Here is a 19087-nt window from a genome sequence, read left to right as displayed (position 1 = left end):
TCCAGGGCTCAGGTGACCCTGCTAAGACCTGAAATTACAGTCTTGAGTGCAGGATTTTAAAACCTAGCACAGAGAACTTGTTGTTTTCCTAGGGAGAACGTCCAAATAAAATACAATACCCTTCCCCTCCCCCTCAAAAACAAATCTGTTTTCTTTCTGAAATCAAACAAGCATCTTATAGTTAGGGAAAAAAAGACATCAAGAAATAGTAGCTTATTTTGCTTTAATATCCCAAAATATTTGTGTGAATGGGACTGTGCTGCAAAACAAGGCTGAAATCTGTAGACAAGTACGTCTCACTCTGAGGAAAGAACTGATTGGAGAAAAGGCACCAGAAGTGGCATTTTGCTGGATTACATGTAAACAATAAATGGGGGAAAAGGTTCACCAAGGAGAAAGGAACTTGCACTGTCATTTCATTGGCACATCCTAAGGATGAAAAATGGCCTCATTAGCTGATGTTCAACCTTTATCTTACATTGTAGTGTAAACAGAACTTGGTGCTAAGGAGACAATACCGTCACAGCAGCAGTGTGAAAGGACTTGAAAGGGACTGACATTTGCATAAGCCCCTGGGTCTTTTTTCCCCTTTCCCACAAGGCTCCCATGAGCATCTCAATTGGCAGTGTTTTGCAAATGTACCATTCATCAACAACTGGTTAGTGGAAAAACTGAATCCTAAAAAGCCTGGGTGAATACACATTGTTTCTGTCCATGCTCTTCAATCAGGTGACTTGGCGGGTCCCGGGATGGAGAGACGTACTGCATCTGGCCTAAGATGTCATCTTAGGTGATAACGGTGGGTGCAGTGCGTCCCGTCCTTTCCTGGAGTTGGGAGACCTTCAGAGCAATGGAAATCAGTGGGCCCAACATGACCTGAGGGAGACACAGAGAGAACCTTTTCCATCACTTCCTCTAGACACAGATCCACAGCGCTAGCCCTAACTCTGCCTTTGAGCTCCTGACCCATATGTCTGACTGCCTACTCAGATATCCCAAAGGCTCCTCAAATCCTACCAGCCTAAAAATAAAGACATGTCCTTTCCCCCAAAACCTAGTCCCAGCATTCTCTATTTCTGTGAGTCGACACCAAGGTCTATCACAGAAAGCAAAGGAACAACTAAGAGTCATTCTTGACACTTTACCTCTTGTCCAATCTATCAACCAGCCAAAGTTTCTTTTATCTCCTAAGTATCTCTCAATGGCTCCCGTTTCTCTCCATCCCAGTGCCATACGACTTGCTAAGCCAATGTCCTCTCTCTTACCTGGAACAAGGGTACTTTCAAATCTACTTTTGCATCCTCCAATTTGTTTCCCACTGTTCCCAGAGAGATCTTTTCAACAGGCAACACCACCACCCTCCCGTCTAACTCTCACTTAAAAAAAAACACACACAAATTCTACTATTGCTTAAATATATTTCATACTTTTTAAAAAATGAAAACTACTTATCTAGTTGAACAGCCCATTTCACAGATGAGGAAACAGACATCCAAAGAGGTGACGTGACCAAGTGATGCAAGGGCAGAGCCAAGAGTAGTACAGTTTCTACTGCCCTCTGTTGCTTTTCCTCATCAAAATTTCCACCAACTCATGATACCTGGATGAAAGCTGGTGACCCCTCCACTTGCTGACTACACCACTTGCCATTTCTCCTTGGGGCTCCAACAGTCCCAACAAAGTGCTGAGGCTGTGGCGTCTCTCCAGCTGGAATGGTGCACACCTGGGCACTGGGGGCACCCAACACCCTTCAATGCTCTCCCATCTCGTAAGGACTACAGTCGGAAAAAACTTATCTTTCATTCATTCTTTGCATTTACCATATGCCAGGCATTAAGAAAAAGAAACACAATTCCTTCCTCTTTCTCTATTATTCTGTGGGTCTACAATGTAGACACCATTGCCTTTGGTTTAAGTTTTAAGGATGCCTGCAACACAACAGAGGTCTGGCAATGACTGAAGCTGGAGCCTGGCAAAAAAGCTAAAGTGAAGTATCCTCTCACCTCCCTATTTTTGTAATAAAAACAACTATAATAGCCACTTTTCCTAAAAGCAAACTCTATGTGTCAGGCTCAGTTTTTAGAATTTTGCATCCATTGTCTCCTTAAATCCCCATAACAGCTCGGTGAAGTAGGCAGTATCCTGCCATTTCACAGACTCGTAGACCGAGTCTCAGAACATTGAAACGACTTGCCCAGGGACTGACAGCTAAGAGGAAGCAACCGAATTAAAAAGCAAGATCTCTTTAACTCCAAAACCTCTGCTCAAAACCACTGTGCCTGGGGTTTCTAAGTGAGTTTCACAGGATTTTAACTATGTGTTAGAAGAAAAAAGGCTTTGTGGAAAAATAAGCCTGGTGAACGCTATTTAAACAGAAATCTTGAAACAAGGCTTCTGAGAGTCCTTAAGGTGCGGTGTGTGTTGTGAATTGACAAGTAGGGGCTAATGGACCACAATGCTTCCTAAACATTCTCGGCTATTGCGTTTTGATGGGGGAGCATCTGCCAGGACAAGGAACGCACATGGGGAAACTCTCCCGTGTGTCGCTGCCTCCCCTTGGCTCCTCTTTTTGCGTGTCTATGCTCCAAGTTCTCTGTCACCGCTGGCTCTTGTGCTCCCTGCTCATTCTGACATATTCCCGGAGAATCTTCGGGTGGGACTAGGAACCCAAACCACCAGGCTGCAAGTCCACAGACTTCCATAAAGACGTTTCTTGCTGGGTCATGAAACTGTCTCTCCCTCTCCACCAAACCTAGAACTAGTGTGTATTCTGCCAGGGCAGGCAATCAGACCCAGCAAAGTGGCAAATGATCAGTGACAGACCGGAACGCAAGCTGAGGGGCTGATGGAAACATGACTGATCCCGACGCGGCCACTTCCCAGGCACGTGAACCTACTGCTCAACCTTTCTGTGCTTCGGTTCCCTTACCTGTGGTAGGAATAATAACACAGTCTATCTCATTGGAGAATGGAATGACTATGTCTGTATAATAGGTTTAGAACAGAGCTTGGCAAATAAGAAATGCTCAGATACCTGTTCGCTATTACTACTGTTATGACACACTGAAGGAAACAGGCCGGAAGTGGAGTACTCTTGTTCAATCATTTGAGAAGTGGGCAGTGATAACACAGGCTCCATGGAACCACTACCATCCTCTCTAAGAAGTAGTCGGGGCTCAGGGCTTAGGCCTTACCTGGGGGTCCTGGTGGATCTTGGCAAGGTCCTTCTCATAGCTGTCGATGTACAGCCGAATGGTGGCGCCCGCACTCCCGGTGCCACTCAGTCGGAAGATGATGCGAGAACCATCTGCAAAAATGAGTCGCAAGCCCTGGGAAAGATAAGCAGAGATTTGTTTTTTTTGTTTTTTTCTCCCATAGGCTGGGAGATCAGAGAGGCTGGAAAATTATAAGGGGGCCATTTGGAGATCTAATTTCATCTATACTTGATCCATAGGGGGATTCGATTCTTGATAAATGGAAGCAGCTGAGGCCCATGCGTCTGCCCTTGGTCAATCTCTCACTGCATCCACGCAATGGGGGCTGATCTCATGGGGGAGAAGCATTCACAGGGTCAGGCGGGAGACCTGATCCCAGGGAGGCCAGGTGACAACAGGCCCACCCTCCCTTCCATGCTTCCCTATAATTTATGGACTACCCACTCCTGTTTGAAGCTTAATAAAGTAAATAAATAAATAAGCTGCCCGACGCAAAAATTCGATCCCCAGATCAGGAGGGAAACACGGACAGAATGGGCTGAAATCGGAGCAGAAGAGGTTTCAAGCAGATCAGAGAAAGAATTCTTTGCAAAACACTGACAGAGAACCCCTAAGAGTGCCCCAAATGGCAGAGACTGGCTATTACCAATGCCTGAAGACACAAAGTGGGTCCGTGGGGGTACAATGCCAAGCCCCGCCCCCTCTCTCTGCTGCCCTCTCCTTTCCCTCCCTGGCAACATGTTTCATCCCCAATAATCTTGCTTCAGAGGAAAAGGCTAGGGGCTCCTGGGTAGATATTCTGCGGCATGAGGTAAGAAGACTGTGGAAGACAGTTATCTGGGGACCCTTCCGTCTTCATGAGTCTGTCAGTTCTTCTGTAAAGAGAAGAGCTTTGTGTAAAGCCAAAGGCCGACCAGAAGGAAAGATACTATACTACTCCTCATTGCTATGTGTCACCAAACCCCATCCAGTGTTTGCCATTTAGCAATGGAGACAGCTGATAAACAGAACATTCCCCAGTTAGTCATCATGGGAAGATATAGTTCATTCCCATTCACCATGTCTTGCTTCCTACAAACATTCCAGGATTGGTCTCCTTCTCCCACGGTTTCAAATGGAAGCTTCTAAATTCTTTGCACTAGATCGCAGATGCTATGTCTACTTCAGAAGACTTTCCCTCCTACCTGGTCTTCCATCTAAATGCTTAGACTTTCTTCAGATAGGATGTGGAGCGGCTGCCTTCTTCCTCACAGAGCGCAGACAGCAGCACCTCTGCTTACGCCGACACCCTCTCACACCTCCGCTCCTCTCCTCCCTGCTAGCAGAGTCTGGATGCAGTGCAGGGTAGGGGGTTACTTTTCCTAAACATCTGTTCTCTCTCTGAAGGCTTTACTGCGAAAACTTTTGCTCAGTTCTGCTCTGCCATCCCTTGGGCCCTACCCTTCCCTTTTCTACACCCACCCCCCTCCTCCACCCCAGGCTTCTCTTTTCCTGAATATCTCACACATAATTTACAATCGTCCATACTGGACCCAAAGTTCTCACGGATGGTGAAAAGGCATACGGAAGAAAAGCCACCATGCTAGAATTTTGAGGAGGGTAACACCCAGGCACCGACAGTCGTTCATGCACTACCTGCTCTCCAGAGAGAAATTTTAAATAAACTTCACATGCCTTTTCCTCCAAAGCCTGTCAGATGCCTTGAGAAGGACCAGGCCAAAAATCTGAATCTATCGGGAAAAAGCAAACTGGAAAGCTGTAACAGAATCTTCAACTTCCTCTTTATGACCCCTGTTTCTAAGTTATTAGAGATGAGTCCATTCTGTGATGACAACAGAACCAGAGAGAGGACCCTGGGCCCTGAGAAGCCAGGAGAAGGGCGGACCCAGCCTGCAGCCTTGACCCCTGGCACCTAAAGAGGGAAACCCTAACAGCTCTGTCTCATCCAGACATGGGCTAGGTTCTCAACTGTCATGTGCTACCCAATAGCTGTGTTAGGGGTGGCTGCAAGTCACGTGCTGCAGATAACAGATAATGTCTCTGTGAATGGCTTATCTATTTTTTTCTTCTTTTTTAGAAATTAGAATGTATCAGTCTATAATAATGACACTCTGGCTTTCTGCTATAATCTCATGAGAGTAAAGAGGGGGATTGCTACCTAAGGCAGTTCTCCACTTTTTTTTGATTCTGGGGCTCCTTTCTGCACATACACTCAACACGACATCTTGCATATGATTCTAGAGGGTGTATACATCCCTTGAGGCTAGGAATCCCAGAATCCCAGAATGAGGGCACAGCGGAGTGCAAACAACCAGGGCAAAAACCATTTTCCCCACAAGTGCATGTGTAAGTCATGTGCGACTCAGCAGAAAACCAGTTGAGAACAGCTCCCCTAGAAAAACAGGGCAGCAAAAAAGAAATGACCAAGGGGCCTTTTTCTGGTTTCTTGTGAAATTTCAGAGAGGAAGCTCTGAGGCCTCTCTCCCACAGACACGTAAATCTGTTCCTACCTGATTTCTTGAAATGCTTCCATCCACCGGGTCACTGTACTCGAAGTTATCGACCTTTTCCACGGTGTAAACTTTCTCACCCACTGACAACTGTTTCCCCACAAAGGAGCGATCAGATATCAGGGCCTCCAAGTCTTTCATCATTTTGTTTGCGCCTTCGGCCTCCACCTCCTCATAATCATACCTGGAAGAAGTCGTGAAGTTGAGGCCCAGGGGGTGAAGTTGAGGCCCGGGGGCTGACTTCAGACGCATATCAGCACTTTCTTCATCATGTGTTTGGCCCTCCCCCCAAACCATCTAACTTCAGAAGAAGCTGGCAAAAAGATGAGCTGTTAGTCCCTGGGGATGGAGCAGGCCAGGGATGAAAGAAAAGGTTTGGAGTATTTCATGGAAGCGTTAGGAGCTTCTGAATAAGCAGAAAACTCCCATTTTGGCTTTTCTACAGAATAAGCTCTAAGAAGCTTCAAAGGCTTTTGAGAGATACTATCTAACATTTAACCATCACATCCTGAGGAGGTAGAATTAAAAGCAATGTTATCTCTAGAGAACTCTGCATCAAGCAGGACATGACTCAGGCAACTTCTCTTTCAAAACTGCTAGAGCTTCCTTGGGATAAGTGCTGGCACTACTCCCAGTCTGAGACCTGCCTGAGGCGGCGGAGATTTTGGCTAAGGAGAGTTCCAGTCTCCACAGGAGCTTCCTAAAATAAGGCCAAGTTTTCACTGACCAGATGAAGGAGCCAAACCCTAACTCTTTACATCTGAAACGCCTCAGTGCTTTCAATGAAAGGGGATTCTGGTCCAAAGAGCTTTGGGTTCACCCTGACAGAGGAGACCTGGTGTGGAAAAAGGACCAAGGGGAAAAAAAGAGCACCAAGAATGAAATCCTAGGACTACTATTTTTCCTCCAAGAATTATTCTTGACTTCTTTCTTACGAGGTTAAAGACTCTTACAGGTGGCTTTTCCTGACCTAGTGGCACACACCCTCTTGAGAGAGTTATTTTGTAGAGGCTCAAGAGTCTATATTTATTTGCAATAGTGAAACAAATATGATATGTGCAAGATGACACCTCTGAGACATGAGAAATACCAGGGAATTAAGGCCAACTTATTCTGGCTCCAAGATTCTATGAATCAAGGACAACAGTCCCCTTAATCTGGAAGTCAGCTCTTTCCCCCAGTTAAAATGATAAACAGCAAGAAATTACAACCAGGTGTTTGTGTTTTACATCTGCGACCTTTGGGTGTTTGAGGGAAATGTTCTATAAATCCTAGGCACAGAGGGGTATAATGGAAAGAATCTGGGCTTTGGAATCAGACAGAACGAGCTATGTATGAATCCAGCCTCTATGGGTGACTAACTGTAACTCTGGGCAAGTTGCTTCATCTCTTAGAATCTCAGTTGCCTGGATAATAACTGTTTTGAGGTTGACATGAAACAATGTGCAAAAGTGCCCAGCACTTTTGTTAAATAAAGAGACGGTACAATGGAGTCTTAACTAACAATAAATGTAGGTTCTATGGACTTTATTTGCAATATTTATTGTAATACTTGGTTAGCAGTTATTTGAAATTAATAAAAATTTAAGATAGTTTTTAGATGAAGACTTTTAACTCATCAAGGGTGACCCTTTCTCTGAACAACCTTTCCGAACATTATCCCACTCCGGCTACCGTTTGCTTCCTTCCTTCATTTATCTATCCAAAGCAAACTTACAGTGTTAACCATGAGCTAAGTATTTGGTGATACTATGGAGCACAAAAACACACATGGTCCTGCTTTCATGATACTCTATCTAGGCTCTAGAGAGTTCATGACTGCTGTTCTGAATTACCAGGTTTTTCTGGCTTTTAGAGAATAGAGAGATTCTTGCCTTGGTTCCCAGGGCTACTGTGTAGTACCATGTGGCAGCTATTACTTATACCTTTCACAAAAGAATAACTTGAGGGAGGAAGAGAACAATGAACTTGTGCAAAGTTGATGAAAGAATTCTGATGACGGAGGCCAAGTGGCTTAAGGTTGAATTCTTTCTTGACAATCGAGATCACGGACTATTAAATCTGCGATATATTTTTTAAATTCTCTAGTCTAACTTACCTATTTTGTAGAAGAGGCAATTGAGGTCCAGAGAAATTACAACTATACCCTTTTTTACAGAAAAACAATTTATCTCATATATTTTTTCTCATATCTCCCTTCCATAATTAGAATAATGAGGTCCAGGAGAAAGTTTGTTAGATTTTTACACTTATTGGGGGAAAGGCAAATTGAAATTAATGGGATGCACCACTGGTTATAAAAAAAAAAAAAGTGAATGCTTTTAAAAAATAGAAGTATGCATGGTAGAGACGGATTACTAAGTATTTTAAGTATTTTATTCACTGCTGAATCCCCAGTGCCTGGCAGAAAGTAAGTATACAGTCAATATTTGTTGACTCAATGAATGAAGTACTGACAAGTACACAGCCTTTGGGGACCTATTTTAATGAGTCAGAAAAGTTGATCTGCACTAAGCATAATGATTTCCACAATTTCAGAAAAAAGTTTCCATACTTTTAGTGCCCCAGAGTTTATAAAACACTTTCATACTCATATTTCACTTAATTCACTCAATGGTTGGACTGTTATTCCCATTTCTATCTACGAATGAGAAAACTGAGTACAGAGAGAGACTAAATGACTTCCCAGTTTACTAAGGGACAGAAATAAAATGTGAATCCATTTTTCTGAATCTAAATCAAACACTATTATCATGTCTACCTGACAGGTACATTTAAAAGGCTTACAAAACATTTATTTTTTTGAATATACTAACTAGATTTTGTAAACCTTGATTTTCATGGCAAACGTAACAGATGACTTCATCTTGATCCTGACTAAATTATTTTAAACATCCCCAACTGGTAAAGGCTAGAGGAACTCGCTTTATTATCACTTAAGACAGCAAAGAATTTATATGCACGAGAATTCTCTCCGCCCACTTCGCCACCCACCTCTCCCCCAGCCAGGCTGTGGCTTACCTAGTGAAGAAATTCCGGCCATACTTTTGCCAGTGGTCTTTAAGAATGTCCTCCACACTCTGTTTGCGGGTGGCTAGAATGGAGAGCCACGCAAGGACAGCCCAGAGTCCATCTTTCTCACGAATGTGGTCAGAACCTGGTGCGGGGAGAGCAAGCAACTGTGAGAAAGGTGATTTCTCCAAACTACTTGAGGAATCAACTCAACAGTAAACATGTACACGCAACCAAAGAAGTCATAAAATGTAACTGAGGAACCTGAGTACACGGAAGGAATCACATATTGAATAAAGCAACGTAAGACTGAAAAGAAATTGATGCTTCCAAGAGTAACTTGGAAATTTAAGGCAAATGCCAATAAAGATGTCAATGGAATAATTTGGTGCGACTTGATATATCAATTATAAAGTAGTACTATGAGTGTGGGGGGGAACCTTAAATAAACAAATAGCAGAGAATATGACCATTATAAATTTTCAATAATGAAAATAACCTAGCAGTTTGATGGAACAAAATGAAGCATGTATAAAGAGAGCTAAACCTATATGAGACTTGAATATATGATAAAGGTGCCACCTTCAAGGCTGTAGGAAAAAAATGGATTACTTTTTAAATAGTATTAGGATAACTAGTTAAATAGGAAAAAATTCAGGGTTCTTTCCCTATAAAACACCATATCCAAAAGAATTTCAGATGGTGACATATGCAAATATAAAACTTGGAAACTTTTAAGTACTAGAAAAATATATAATTTTTTATATCTTGGAGATGACAACTACATGTAAATTCAGAATTCATAAAGGAAAAAATCTGATGTATTTGTCTACTTAAAAATGAGCATTTCTAGCAGCAAAACTACTATAGGTAAAATTAAAGGTCATTTGAAAACTTCAAAAAAAACACATTTGCAATGGAAAATAAATGTTTGATATACTCAGTGTAGAAAAAATTCTTATATATTAACAAGAAAAAAGTAAATCCTGAATGGAAAGACAGGCCAAGGATATACACAGGCAATTCACTAAAGAATAAATACAGGTGCCCAATTAATATACTTAAAAGCTGACATTGTTTTTAAGAAGACAATTTAAAGTTAAAACCACAATAAGAAATTGTTACTTGCTTGACAAACGTCCACAGATTTAAAAATGAGAACACGTAGTACCAGTGGAAGTATAAGGGAAATGGGATTGCAACATGCTTCTGTTGAGAGGGGTATAGTCCTCTAGAGAGCAATTTGGCAAAAAGTATCAAAGCCTTTAAAATCGACCTACTTGTGGATCCAGCAACTCCAATTCTAAGACATCTTTCTTTAACTAAAAGGGATTTGGTTAGGTAAGCTATGGCACATCTGTATTCTGCTAAGGTCTTTGCTAAAATCTTTACCAGAAATAACAAGTTGACTCCTTTGGTTGTGCTTATATGCTTGGAGACCCTTTACCAAGAGCCTGACATGGAAGAGAACTCTCATTTCTTTGGCATTATTTCCTTATTCTAAAAACAAACAAACAAAACAAAAAAACGCAATGTTGAGCACTACTTTCTGATTTTGAATAGGACTCAGTACAATCTCTCTCTAATAGTGTTTTGCATCTTACCATGTCTTGAATTCTTTATCTGCCTGTCTGCCCTTCTTGACTCCCAACTGGGTCTTATTCTTAGAATTGTCAGAGTATCCTAGCATAATGCTGGCTATGTGGTAGCATGAAGTAGATTTCTTTCCTTCCTCTTCATCCTTTTAGACCCAGCTCAAATAGCCTCTCCTCTTTAAGACTAGTTCCCAGCTTCCCTTGGAAATTATGGGCTTTCTCTCTCTTCTCCTACAGCAAACTGCTCAAAACATTTGGTGCAGCACCATCCTCCTTGAGCCTCAATCATCTATTTATGAGCCTTCACCCAACCAACCATGTATTTCTTTGAAGCATCTCTTATCCTTGTAACTACGTCTGCTGATTAAACTATCACATGGAACATGGTAAATACCTAATTGTGAAGAAGTGTATAAATTAATCAATTTACTAATCTACTTTTCTCTTTCTTCTTTTGGTTCACAAAAACTCACAACTTTTTCTTTCAAAAGATTTTCTCTTCAATAAGTTACCACTTTTAGGAATAACAGTTTTCACAACCTGGATGCTGGCAAGTATAACTAAGTATAACTTTAAGCGCTTTATATAACATATTTTGGAAATGTTTACCTAATTTTATTATCTATGGACTTTTATTTGCCTTTGCTGGTATTTCAAGGAACAAAAAGTTAGCTCTCTGACTCTTACAGCTTTTGCAAATGATATGTTTTGGCAATAGTTCATCTTGAGAAGCAAGATCCTGGAAGCTTCCCCAATATACTGAGAATTCATCACAGAAATATACAGCTTGGAATTATTTGTCTGTGCTCTACTGGGGTTTTTTCTTCCTTCCTTCTTCTTTTCTTTTTTTTATGCTAGACTGAAAGCATAGGTCTGCAATGTCTTTTCATGCTTTTCCTGCTCTAAATAAAGAATTTGGTTTTCTTTCATGTGGAAATGAAAATAAAATCTAAAAATATTATCCAACTCTGATCAAGTTACTGGGAGATAACTAAATCACACACCTAATAATACAAACAAAATATCTGTCTTGGATAACATAAACAAATACTCTATTCCATTTGCACAGTCCCTAGTCTCTCTGGAAATTCTGATTAATCTCACTAATTACCTTGGATGTATCAAAACTCCAACTCTAACTAATACTCAAGAAGACTGGGTAAATTTCATTTTCTTTAGTGTGTTTGTGTTGCCAAAGCTCTTATTTTTGCAATTGAAGCAGAGTCAGAAAACCTGTAGCTGAGACTCTGTTATCTATCAGCTGTTTAAATTTGGACAAGTCACTTTAACTTTTCTGAGCCTCAATTTCTTTGACTGTAAAATAGGTATAAAGCCACTTTTCTCACATAATTGTAAGACTTAATTATGATGAGAGTGAGTATTTCATAAACTGTTAAATACTACATAAATGCAAGATACCATTATCAACAGGGAATAATAAAAATCATTTAGGGATAATTAATGTTTTCCACTTCCTTATTAAGTTTTCAAAAATAATGTTCCTTAACTGTATATATTGGGGAAGAAAATAAAAGAATATAATCCAATATGCTCTTTTCTGTGGGCAGTGGGATTACAATAGTTTTCTCTTCTTACCTAATTTTCCTATTATGAATGTGAATTACTGGGATCATTTTTATTTATTTTTAAAAAAGTAAAAGAAGCCACATTCACTTAATTATGAGAAAAGAGAAAACACTGTCAGCAAGCACCACGAGTCCTATCTGACACCAAAGTGGCGGCAGGTTTTGCATAGATCTCTTCGTACTTGGTTCAGCTCAGGGACCAACTGAGCCCATGGGAATTCTGCCCTTTCAGCATCTTCAAACACCTGTCACTTTACTTCAGCCTAATCAGCACCTTGTGATAAGTACAAACTCAGCCCAGTCAGGGCACACGCTAGATCTCTGCCAAGAAAAATGTCAATCCTTGCTGAGGGAGTCAAGAGCTAACGGTCTAGGGATTAGGTTCCATTGACCAGTCTGGGCATCTCGGGAGTGCCTGGGCTCCTGCCCCTGCCAGGCAGCAGGGCTGCAGAAGAGGGACACAGCAGCTGAAAAAGAGCTACACAGAGATCTCTGAAAGCTCTAGAGTCTCTCTCTCTCTCTCTCTCTCTCTCTCTCTCTCTCTCTCTCCCTCCCTCCCAGCTCTTAAACATACTGTTTTCTCTGCCTGGAAATTTCCACTCTGTATATACCCATTAGCCTGGCTGCTATCTCCTATGATTACTTTAAACTTTACTTTAGGATCCTGGATGCCCTCCTTGTCTGTCTGTATGCCCTCCATGCTTATCTGTCTTCTATCATAGTCTGTCTCTTCTTACCTCACCCTAGACTCTGAGTTGTGTCCCTGGCTGGGGCCTGGCATACAGTCAGCTCTCAATAAGGTTTTATCCAAAGAATGGTCAGACCCCAGGTGACTGGCTAGGAGGTTCAGCAGACCTGCTGTGCCCATGGTCCTGTCCTCTTTAGCTTTCACTGCACAAAGTACTTCATTCTGAAAGGATGGGTAAGCTCCTTAGGAAGCTTTTTCCAGATCACATCAGCCCTCAGGGGGGCTCTACCTCAGCAATCCCCAGACTTTCCATTTAGCAATTCATCCTACAACTGCCCCCTGACTGCCCCTGGAACTGTTTCCCTTGGAGAAAGGTAGTAAGCACGTGACGAGGAACTGTGTCTTAACCCAAACTCCATTTTATACTCAATAGGTATGAAATTAGTGGCCTCCATGTTCCAAGTACATGAAAAATACTAAGATGAATAAGACATGTTCCTGTCCTCACAGATGAGCACAGACATCCAGGTGAGGGAAGCACACATGCAGGTAACAGTTTAACTGAGTTAGTTATAACTAGGGGATCAGCCTAGTTCTACTAGGGTATTCTGTTTGGGAAATCTCCAGGGATGGGATGTTCTAACCTTCCTATGGGGGCTTTTCCTACAGGAAAATGCACCCAGGAGCCATGCCAATTAGAATGGGTAGAGAACTAGACAGAAAATCCGACCCTCTACACCACAGAACCAAGCTGGTGCCCTGCCTATAAAGCTCCCAGAGCACGCTGTACTTCACCATCTATCCCTTTACACACTTGTAATTACCTGGCCAGGCTCTGACTTTCTTCCCCAAACGTGGACTCCACAGAGCCCTCCACAAGGACAGCACTGTGCTCCCAGAGCCTAGCCCAGCATCTGGGATACAGTCAAAGCTCAATAAACATTTGAGGAATGAACTGATAAAAAGAAGTACAAACATGAAGGGCTTTTCATAAGATATTAAAATTAAAATTTCATACGATATTAAAATTACAAAGCATGAATGATTCATTTCCTCAAGTTATCACTCCTGCATGATACATCATCACTAGAATCTTTTAAAGATGGGACAGGGAATAAATATGGCTAAACTCTGGACCTGACCAGATCACCATTTACTGGCATATTTCCACACAAGATATCAAGTTGATCTTCTACCTGGTTTCCTAGTCTTCTTTCCCACACGCCCCATTTCCCTGAGGAAGAGTTTCAAAGGCAGTTCAGTGATTTCCTATTACCATCCCAATTTTCTGACAAGTTCAAGATGGGACAGAACTTGCCACTTTGCCATCTCTGCCATTGTGTATACATATGTATATCATTATCCACAGTTAGGGGAAAAAATAACTCTGTACCATGAGATTAACCAAAAATAAAAGGTTCACACTGTCTAGTTCCGGGGCCCATTTCTGAGTAATGGATAGTTGGTAACATTACTAATAGTCACGGCTTGGGCTTTTAAATGCTAGATGTTTGTTTTAGCCGATGAGCCAGTTCTTCTGAAGTCTGACTTCCCTTTGCACCTCTTTGCAGGTCAACTTTTCTGTTTAGCTCATCTCTTCTCACAAAGTCTTTGCGTCCCCAACTCTGGATTATGAAGTGTGAGTAGTGGTGAGTCCCGACAAGAGTTGCAGACTGCTGCAAGAGATGAGGTGGGGATTCTCCACGGAGGTGGGTGTTTAAGCAGCAGAGCACTGACTGGTCACGTATGATTTGAGCAACACACAGGAAATTACATGGGGTGACTTTTAAAGCCCTTGCCTTTCCAACACCATGATTCTGTTTGTCTGAATGGAGGGTGCCAAGTGAATAGTGTGTTCTCTCATTCTTTCAACAAGTGTTTTCTGAGCACCTATTATGTGCTGGGGTTTACAAAAGACTCTGGGGACATGGTGTCAAATAAGACAGATGTGACTCTTGTCCTCATGAACTTACAGTCTAGTGGAGGCAACAAACATTAATCAAGTCATCATAAATAACTGTAAAATCATAGCTGCACTATGTGCAACAAAGGAGAAGTGTGTGGTGCCATAATAACTAGTAATAAAGGGACTTGACCCACTCTGGACAGTTATGGAGGCTTTCCTAAGAAACTGCCTCTGCTCTAGCCTGGAAAAACATAGAAATAAATAACCCTGTCCCCAATTAAGCTACAGAATTCAAATATTTCAAAGCTTTTAGAATCACTGATGTCAACCCTGAGAAACTGAAAAGGAACTGCTAGAAACATTCCCCATCTAGGGATATAGTAGGTAGAAATTAACTCCTCTATAAATTAAGAGATCAAAAGTTCAGTTAAATAAGTTCAGCTGTACCCATTCACAGCAGTGGAGACCCGTGGCTATGCGGCCTGATTTCTAAAATATTTATCTCAGAAATATTACAGAACAATTTTCTTTTTTTTTCAAAGAGAGAAAGAGGTTGTGAGTTACTCTCATCATGTTTTTTCTCTTGAATAAAAAAGATATCAAAGGGAAGATGGAACCATGGTTGGTACTTATGTAGTATTTGTTGAATGGGTTGATAAAGAAAAAAACAAGAACAAACTTTAACAAGGAATAATTTAAAGTCTAATACTTGGGTACAAAAAAAAATCTATCCCATAAATGTAACATGGGGGACTTTTCTTAGTAAATGTTCCTAAATAAAAACTTAATGGGATTTAATTATCTATGACATTACATGGGTCAAACAGTATTATGAAATGTCCTAAAAGCTCAAATATATGGTGATGGAAGGAGAACTGACTCTGGGTGGTGAACACACAATGGGATTTATAGATGATGTAATACAGAATTGTACACCTGAAATCTATGTAATTTTACTAACAATTGTCACCCCAATAAATTTAAAAAAAAGAAAGAAAGAAATGTCCTAAAAGCTAACATAAATGAAAAGTACAGGGCCGAGTTCTCTAGAAATAATCATCCCACTCTACTCTTCACTCGTCAGGTCAACCCTGGAGGATTTGGGCGCAGTTCTGGACATGATTTTATAAGAGAAGCATTGGTGAATTCGGAAGCATCTGGAAACTGGTGCTGGGTACATACGAGGTCTGACAATTAAATTCACGAACTTGTTGCAACCATGCTGCTAACCTTTTCTGATATCAGAAGGATTATTTATTACGAATTTGTACCAACTAGACAAACAGTTAACCAAGTTTACTATTTGGAAGTGCTGAAAAGGCTGCAGGGAAAAGTCAGACGACCTGAACTTTTTGCCAACAATTCATGGCTTTTGCATCATGACAATGCACCAGCTCACACGGCACTGTCTGTGAGGGAATTTTTAGCCAGTAAACAAATAACTGTATTGGAACACCCTCCCTACTCAGCTGATCTGGCCCCCAGTGACTTCTTTCTTTACCTGAAGATAAAGGAAATATTGAAAGGAAGACATTTTGATGACACTCAGCACATCAAGGGTAATACGACAACAGCTCTGATAGCCATTCTAGAAAAAGAGTTCCAAAATTGCTTTGAAGGGTGGACTAGGCACTGGCGTCAGCGCATAGCTTCCCAAAGGGAGTATTTTGAAGGTGACCATAGTGATATTCAGCAATGAGGTGTGTAACAGTTTTTCTAGGATGAGTTCGTGAACTTAATCGTCAGACCTCGTAAATAATGTGAAGTTAGAGTGGCCTGGAGAAGAGAGGGCCTAAGGGCTGCCTTCCAGTATTTGAAGGCCTGTCATATGAGAGAGGAGCAGCTTGTGCTGTCCTGTCTTCAGGCCTGTTCTCAGCCAATCACCAGGGTCGCCTAGTTGTCTCCAGGACTCTGACCTACCTTGACCAGTGCTTCCCACATGGGTCTGTGGAGCAAGATATTACTAGATATACCACAAAAATAAGAGACAGGCAGTTAACTACGTTTAGGTAAAACTGTACAAACAGGATTCCTTACAGTAGAATGTTTTGGAATCTTCAAATGCTAATATCATTGTGAATAGCTAAGACAGAGGTGTATTCCAAGTTTCTCAATCCTCATTGAACTCAGAACCCTCTCATGGAACGAATGTCCTTCCAAACACCCTGGGAAACCTGGTTCTAGACATTTTTCTTTTCACTAGGTTCAGCATTTGAAAATGGGGTTTTTAGACATGGTGTCTGTCTTCAAAGAAAGTTTCCTCTATACAGAAGAAACGATTACTACCAAACTTGCACTAGATAACATTGGGGGAATTTCATGGGAGAAGACCACCTCAGAGGTCCATCACATATTCATTTAGTATCCTGTGGAGTAACATAGCACCATGCACACTTTAGGAGGTAGGAAAGGACTAAGCAGTGGCCTTGTAGTCTCTGACCAAAGACCTAGGAGGTTGGGAAATCATTTAGCCTCTTTGTGGACACTGCCCAGCCCCACAGCTCATCCATCTTTCTCAATCCCCTCCGAGGCTATCAAGCCAATTCATTCCCAGGAAGTCTTGTCACTCCCTCAAGGTTATTAAATTGCTTAGAACTTTGCAAATAGATGTCTCATTTTCCAGCTCACTCTACCTGTCCTACCCCAGGACTTGCAGGAAAAGGAATTAAATCAGCATTCTATTCTATTTAACCTAGCATGAAGTGCAACTCAATGGCAAGATTGATAGAAGGCTAGATTTTGATCTTTTCTTTGCTAAAAGATGCAATAGGGTACTGAAGGACCAAGAAGATTGGTCCTTTTACTTCTGGGGAGAGGGAAATATAGGGTAGAGAGAATAGGAGGAGAAGAAATATGGTCACTGAAGCACCTTGCAACCTAGCTGGAGAACTAACGTGGGAAAGGTCCACACACCTGGATGGATGTTTGGAAAAAAAGAGATTGATGTAAGTAGGGCAGGGCGGTAGGGAAGGCCATAGGGGAGACTTCAGGTTAATACTGGACAGGCATAGAGGGGGAGGGAGATCACAGAAAATGAGGTCTAAGGTTGTTGGGACATCCCCAAAAGCATACCACATTCCACTCTTTCATCGCACCACAATTTACACATACATCTTCATGGTCTAGAACATATTTTTAATTTCTTGATCACCTAGCAACTTAGTTCACCCTAATGGTCTCCTTTCATTTAACCTCCATAAATCACAACTTGTTGCTAAAGAAAACCCGGGCCTATTAAAGAGAAAGATTTAATGCTGTGCTGAAACCTTCTCTTAAATAAAAACGAAAAACTGACTCACTCCACCATATTTCTTCCCAGAAATGAAAACATTTATAAAGGTTTCCTTAACCACTGAGGGAAGAAAAATATGTTTATCACTCTGTTTAATCCCCAAAGACTCAATGACCAGGCTGCCGGGAGGCCCCCAAACTTCCTGTGTCGGTCGATGTGATCCTCTGAAAGTAAAATTAGCCCTCCTTGGCTAAATGTGCTCACTGCATTTCAAATGTGTACACTTCATCAGGGTTGTTATAAATAAATTGGACCTTGATTTAGGACACATCAGCTACCGTTGCTATTTCAGTGCGGCCTTAGCAGTCTAAGCCTTCAGTGCAGGTAGTGTTTATAGGAAAGAAAATGGTCGCGCAGGACTGCGCACTTACCCGTCCCGAAGCTCTCCTCCCCACAAAGGGACAGTTTGCCTGCATCCATCAAATTCCCAAAAAACTTCCAACCAGTTGGGGTCTCATACAAAGCAATCTTTGTAGCATTAGCCACCCTTCAAAGGCATGAAATCAAAGTTACATCACAGCAGGACTGTTAGCATAGCCATGTGAGGGATGGAAAAATAGCAACCGTTATTGTAATCAAGGGTCCCATTTAGCATTGCTCAGAGGTATACATAATTCTAAGATTGGTGGAAAATCATAAGAGAAAACTTGTGCACAATGGGCTATTATATGTGGAGTCAAAGGAGGGGGTAGAGGAGGAAGAAGAAAGAATTAATTCAAATCACGGGAGTTTAGTGCTTTAGAAGAAGCCACAGTAGCAAAATGTACAAGGTTGTTTTTTGGGCTATTTAAATCCATGTGTTTTGGATACGTGTTGCATCTATAACCATTCTAGGAAGAATAAAAGAATGATGTTCTGATGCACTTATAATCACAAAATCATAGAATATGGGGTGAGCAGTTTGCAGAGAAAAAAACAGGGCCCAGAACATTATGTGATCAACCCAAGGTCACACAGCCAGGATGACTGTCAACTGTTCAGCTGCCCAGTCAATGCTCCTTTCATGTCAGCAGAAGACCCTGCAAGGACCATGCCCAGTGGTCATTTGCACCAGCTTCATCCACAGTGATTCTTGGTCCCTTGCCCCTCCAACACAATTTTTACTTCTACCTGTGTATCTTTAGACTACTGAAAACCTTTGAGTGCATTCTTTTTCAGATCCCTTTCCCTTTGAACAGGAAAAGTTACTATATTTCATTCACTGACTGAGATATGCTTTCCAGAATGCTTGCCTTCTTGCTGTCAAAACAATGTCATGTTCAAGTTCTAATATGAGGGAAATT

General features: G+C 41.6%; 1 protein-coding gene across 3 annotated transcripts in view; it reads right to left on the bottom strand.

Annotated features, from left to right (window-relative positions):
• Nucleotides 1-206: 206 nt before the first annotated feature.
• Nucleotides 207-19087, bottom strand: part of PGM1 (phosphoglucomutase 1) — a 54330-nt gene continuing 35449 nt past the window's right edge. For all 3 annotated transcript variants that reach the window (XM_019731548.2, XM_019731556.2, XM_019731539.2), the window contains exons 7-11: nucleotides 18176-18291; nucleotides 8747-8882; nucleotides 5726-5909; nucleotides 3195-3329; nucleotides 207-876 (exon numbers count right to left, since the gene is read on the bottom strand). In XM_019731548.2, coding sequence (XP_019587107.1) covers nucleotides 787-876; nucleotides 3195-3329; nucleotides 5726-5909; nucleotides 8747-8882; nucleotides 18176-18291 — 661 coding nt within the window. In that variant the 3' untranslated portion in view covers nucleotides 207-786. The remainder of the gene's footprint in view (nucleotides 877-3194; nucleotides 3330-5725; nucleotides 5910-8746; nucleotides 8883-18175; nucleotides 18292-19087) is intronic.

This window comes from Rhinolophus sinicus, linkage group LG06 (genome assembly GCF_036562045.2).
Source record: "Rhinolophus sinicus isolate RSC01 linkage group LG06, ASM3656204v1, whole genome shotgun sequence".
Taxonomy (NCBI): Eukaryota; Metazoa; Chordata; class Mammalia; order Chiroptera; family Rhinolophidae; genus Rhinolophus; species Rhinolophus sinicus.
This window is presented reverse-complemented; position numbering and strand designations above follow the sequence as displayed.